The following is a 5,789-nucleotide window of genomic DNA, read 5'->3' as shown; positions in this document are numbered from 1 at the left end:
ATGGCTGGGGGTGGGGTGGGGTGGGGCTGGGCTGCTGCGTCCTGCTGAGGCTCCACCTCCGTCCTACTGCCCCTTGCTCCTGTCATCTTTTGACAGGCAGCCAGGAACAAATAAATATTAATTTACTAAATTTTTTAGGGGCCCCGCGGGGCAGATAGAATGGCCTAGCAGGCTGGATGCAGCCCATGGGCTCTATTTTGCCCACCTCTAGTCTATCACCACCTTCTTTATAACCACCGTACAGATATTTGACGATGTATTAAATCCTCCTTCAGTCTCTCCTTCTCCAGACTAAACCAAACCTAGTTCTTTCAACCATTTCTTATAAGTCCCATGTCATAGACCTCTGATCAAGAAAGACATGGACAAACTAGAAAGTCAGCAGAACAGCAAAAAATGAAGTGCAGTGTCCCAAACTGACACAGTACTCCAGGTGAGGTCTAGCTAGTGCTGAATAGGGTGAGAAAAATTGCTTCCCTTTTAACTTGCAGATGATATTCCCACTAATAAGCCCAGTATTCTGTTAGCTTTTTTGCAGCAACAGCCCCCATTGTTGACTCCTATACAGCGAGTGATCCACTAAACCTCCCAGTCTGCCTAAAGATATTTTTAAGTTACAATTATTAATACCTACCATCCCCATGAATCTGAACAGTGTAAAACACTTGCTGCTGATGAAAATTGTCCTGTGTGTACAGGGAGTTAGGTTTACCTCTTTTGGCATCTAAAACATAATGAATAAGGCTGTTGAATATTTGATGTCATTTGAGAGAAGACAGAAATAGGCAGAGGCATAGAGGGGGAAGGAAAACACTTTGTTTTCTTTTCTCTACTACCATAACATAAGTCAGTTCAGAGAGACTTATTTTAAAAAGGTGGACAACAATATTAAAGCGTGAAGAACTGGTACTTTATGCAGTAATGTTACTCCACGTAGACTGTATCACTGGGCCAAGCACCCATGAGCTCCAGAGTTGTAGCTCTGTTACCAGAGCAAGAGCATCTGGTATGTAAGGTAGAAAGTCAGTATTATACATAACCTTCTTGCAGAGCCATCAGAGCTGTGGGTTTCTTGCCCTTCCTCTCATAGTGTGAGCAAAAATGAAATTGTTCCTCCTATTGGCCTTCACTTTTGATAGCAGTTTTAGTTTCAGCTTTTGAATGTCACTAAGCAGCCACCTACTTCGTCTTGCCTCTGAAAATGCCTTTTAGGTGTTACTGTTCCAGGTTCTTTGGGAGGCCAGTAACAGCGGGAAAACTTTCTTACACGTAATGTTTCAACTTCTGGATGTTGTGCCATGTACATGTGGTCTGAATTACTTTTTTTTTTTGTCAGATGGTCTACAAAGTGTCACTGTTCTGTAAATAACCCCTTTTCATAAGACATTCAGTGTCTGAAGGTTAGAGTTCGTAAAAGAAAACCAACCAACCAACCCATCAAAACTGTCAGGCAATGCATGGTGTTTTCACCTCATATAACTTGTCAGTCAAATTTTTATACTTAACATTTTGTTCTTATTTTTCACAGATGGCTCTAATCCTTATACCTTGAAGCTTTGCTTCTCAACTTCATCCCATTTATAGAGAGAAGACAGCATGTTAGGAGCTACATTCTTGATTTGCAAGCTTGAAACTACATGTCATTCACAAGCTCTAAAGTGGTTGCTCTGATATTGCCTTGTCTCAACTTAATTCTAAAATCTTCTATCTTGTTTTATAATAAATGGATGTTCCTTCATTAATAGAAAGCAGAGCTTTTCTTTTTGCCTCTAAAGAGTACATGTTGTAAACCTATTATGAACATTTTGTTTTTCATTGAGGTGTAATATTATCTACAAGAGTTAGAGCAGTCTTATAGATTTCATATGCAAGACACTGTGTACTGTTCCAAACCTTAACATTTTAATTGTTTTCATCCAAAAATGAAATATATTTGCATTTTCAGTAATGTTAAAAAGATTAGCAAGTATTTTTCCATTGTAGGTTTAATTGGCAGATAAAACTATTACATTGGACAATTAAATGTAGAATTTCTTTCTAGTTACATGTTTGGGTAGTTAAGTATGTTGCAATTATTAATACTAAATAAGTTTGTATATATAAAATGTTTAATCAGGATAATGTTGCAGATACTAAATTTTGAGTAGTGTAGACTTACCTGATTTATATTTCAAAAAGGTGGCAAAATTAAGCGAATACCTTTGTACAGAATGCACTCAAATTTATTTACAGTGGTTATGGGTTTTAAAAGTCACTTTCCACTTCCATTGGCATGATATCACCTATTGCTAGGCCCATCTTGGGGATCTTTTTTAAATTAAAATTATAAGTCTGAGTCAGTGTGTTCATCCTCATTTCCTGCATGTGAATTTTTAAATCTTTAGCGTTCAGTATTAGTCTTGAGGTGGTTTTTATATTGACATCATTTATTTATAAAAGTAAAGGTTGATTTTTAGGGGAACTGGAAAATTGGTCATGGCAAAACAATGAACATTTGAAAGAAAGATGGGTCTGTCTTTCAGTAAGTACTTCAGACATGCTGCATACTGGGCCCTCTTATTTTTAATTCATGCTTGGTGTCGGTAGTCATGCTGTATATTTCTTTATTAGTGATTTAGGTTTATATTTTTATCATGATTGCAAAAGGAACTAAGTAGACTTTGTTCCCCCTTCTCATGAAGTAGTGTGAATCGGGTGTAACTCCATTACAGTCAGGAAGGTTACATGGTATAATATTAATGAGCAACGGGAAATCCCTGCTCTCAAATGTGTGAGCAGTCTGTCCCCAGGCTGGGTATTCATCCAAAATCCCTGTTCTTCCCTTCCATTGAGGATCGTCCAGTTGGCCTCAGAGGTGAGAATCAGGGAGTCTTTGCCATTGTTATACAAAGAAATTGATGCATGGGGGGGGCATCCTTTTGAGGCTGAAGAGATATGGTGCTTTTCCTCAAGAAGATGGTCAGATTTGTTTTCCTCACTCATTGCATGAGGTCTGGATCCATGTGGCTACTCTTAGCAGAAACTGAATAATGGGGTAAGGAGAGAGCTGCTACAGGAGAAACCAAGGTCTGTGTTGTATGGGAAGGTGACTTGGCAGTCTCCTGTTGGCTGTTACATGTTAGGCTAAGCAAATTAGTGTTCTTTGAGGCAGTTTTGGCACTCAAAACAGTGAATGCTGATATGCAGAATACTTGCGTTTCTAAGCAGCCTGCATTTGTGTGTTCTAACATCCACACCTTTCAGTTTAAAAATAAGTGCTGTTTTTAAAATCAAGCTTCAACTATTGGACTTCATTGGGGCAGAATGACTGAAGTGGAAGTAAGGCCTTGCTTTCTGACCATGCCCTTATCATAAACAAACTGTAATTTATTCCTTCACAAATATTTATTGTTTTCTTTGAGATGAGTTGATCTTTGGCTTTCCAGTGCTGTCACTAAGGTAGGGTGATTTTTGAAGATGGATTTTAAAAGATGCTTTTCAGGAAAAGACAGACAGACACAGACGGACACTTTTTTTCCCTGAAGAAATTATACAATTTAATGCAAAGCTGCCAAGTGTTCCTGTAGTAGGGGATCATGTTTGGGATGTATTTGTCTGACTGAAACTCTCCTTTTTAATTAAAACACAGAATTTTACTTCTGTTCCTGGTATGTGGTTCTTGCAACCTGACTTTTTAAAATATATTTGAACCCAGGTATGGTGCCTCAGTAGGAGACGTTCACTGTTTCTCTGAGCTAATGCAACTCTTAAGTCTGGCAACACTAACACAGCATGGGGGCAGGAGGGAAGGAGAGAACCCATACACCCTGCCTGTAAAGGCTTCTGGAAAAGTGAAGCCCAAGGATGAATTCCCAGCTTCAGTGACAGACAGAGCCCCTACAAGAAGTTTTTCAGCCCCTCAAGGCATTGGTATAGGGAGTTCACACAAGTTGCCCTGTGAGCCAGGGAGGGAGCAGATAATAGGAACATCATCTTTGTCATAAAGAACTTCCATTTTAGCAAAAGAAAACACCTGTTTGAAGTCAGCAAAACTTTTCCCACTATACAATCAAACCAGCTGCTTTGTTATATAGGTATTTCTTGCAGCAATACACTTAATTGCATTTCAGGTGGTTACTTCAGGCAACCTCAAACACCGTTTGACTCTTTCTCTGCTGTCAGTGTAGCTTGATATCTTGCTACCCCGATGTTTTGCAGTTGGGTTATTATACTATTTTCTGGTGATGTTCTTTAACAACTTATCTCTCTTTTTAACGCTTGTTTCTCAAATCTGAAGTTGGATTCCTGAGCCTGGTGTTCCCTTGAATAGCAACTTCGGGATTGTGTGTATCCATGCCATCCAGGTTGCAGCACAGTTGAATAAGGTTTTTCCCTTCTGGTCACACTCTCTTTGCTTTGATATTCCATCCTCATAGAAAACTGCAGCTCACATCTCACTGTACATGGTGTGATAATTAAAACAGCTGGGGGGGAACCTGCCCCTTGCTCCAAACTCTAGTGGTTTTCAGTCAAAGAGAACCTGAGTCTCCTACAATGGCTTTTCACAGCCTAGCTTCCTCTTAATGTTCCCTCCATTCAAATGTGTATTAATCCATGAGTTTTCTTCTCCATCTGCCACCCCCCTTCAATCCTTGCAGCTGCTGGTGTCAGATCGCAATTCTTGGCATAGCTATTTGTTCTGTGTTCCTATGGCAGCTGCAAAGTGGGTTTTACACAGAGGAATGATTTTTTTCTAAAGAGGGGAGGAATTCTCATGCAGGAATTTGGAAAACAAGCAGAAGCCTATGTGGTACAACCCAAGTAAAATAATTGACTCTCTATTCCAAAGCATCTGAGTTTCAGCATGACAGTTGGCTCTGGAAGGGATAGCTTACTCTTCAGCTGCTGAGGGTCTCTGCCCAAGCCTGGGATGTACACATGTGTTGAAAACTATTCTTGTATAGGCATGGAGATTGTGTTGATGAATTTGTTGGCATTTGACTTCCTGTTAAATCAGAAATGTTTGACATGCCTGTGGAGAGAGAAGCCACTGGGGTTGCCCCCTGATTTCACAACCATTCACTCATACTATGTTTCATATTTGTATGTAAGTGAAGAAGTAGATGGGAGATTCACACCCTGAATTTCACTCCATTAGACTAAGCTATTGCTACTTCTACTCAAACTGGCATTTGGGACATAAGAGCCAATGCCTTCCCCAGTGTGTTCATTAGACTCGTGCTCCTGAATTCCATGGGATTTGTTGAAAATGTCCCTCCTAGTGTGTTTGGAGTAGCAAGTGCCATTAAAGTTGCTGGATGACTAGCCTACAGCCCTCTATTTTTGTTCCTTTGTAATGTTGTGAAAAAAAAATTCAACCTGAAGCTAGCTGTAAGGGGCACTTACTCTGATCCTGGATAAACCTTTCAAATCAGTCTTCATGGAGATATCATAATTGAGCAGCAGTGGTGAGAACTTGGGAAAATATTCTTTGATGTAACGAAGTTATAAAATGTTACAAAATAGATTTCACACACACCTAGTAAAAGGTTGACGGAGATGGAAATCATGTGTTGCTTGTGGTGCAAAGAACTCCAAAGGGCAGCAGAAGCACTGGATATCTGCAGTGTAACTGGATTTAAAAGTCATCGGCTGGTTCAAGCTTATAGTTTCATAGTTGATAGGGTCAGAAGGGACCTAATCAGATCATGAAGTCTGACCCCCTGCTATAGCAGGAAAGAATGCTGGGGTCAAATGACTCTGGGAAGGTGATTGTCTAGCCTCCTTTTGAAGACCCCCAAGGTAGGAGT

General features: G+C 39.9%; 1 protein-coding gene across 1 annotated transcript in view; it reads left to right on the top strand.

The window, feature by feature from the left end:
* HNRNPLL (heterogeneous nuclear ribonucleoprotein L like) overlaps positions 1-2,335 on the top strand; it is a 63,600-nt gene extending 61,265 nt beyond the window's left edge. Inside the window, exon 13 of the mRNA XM_019516178.1 lies at positions 1,529-2,335. Within this exon, the coding sequence (XP_019371723.1) occupies positions 1,529-1,584 (56 nt within the window). The 3' untranslated portion in view covers positions 1,585-2,335. The remainder of the gene's footprint in view (positions 1-1,528) is intronic.
* The last annotated feature ends 3,454 nt before the right edge of the window (positions 2,336-5,789 follow it).

Source organism: Gavialis gangeticus, unplaced genomic scaffold (genome assembly GCF_001723915.1).
Source record: "Gavialis gangeticus isolate Ggan-Ray unplaced genomic scaffold, GavGan_comp1, whole genome shotgun sequence".
Lineage (NCBI taxonomy): Eukaryota > Metazoa > Chordata > Crocodylia > Gavialidae > Gavialis > Gavialis gangeticus.
Note: the sequence above shows the minus strand (reverse complement) of the source record. Positions and strands in the feature narration are given on the sequence as shown.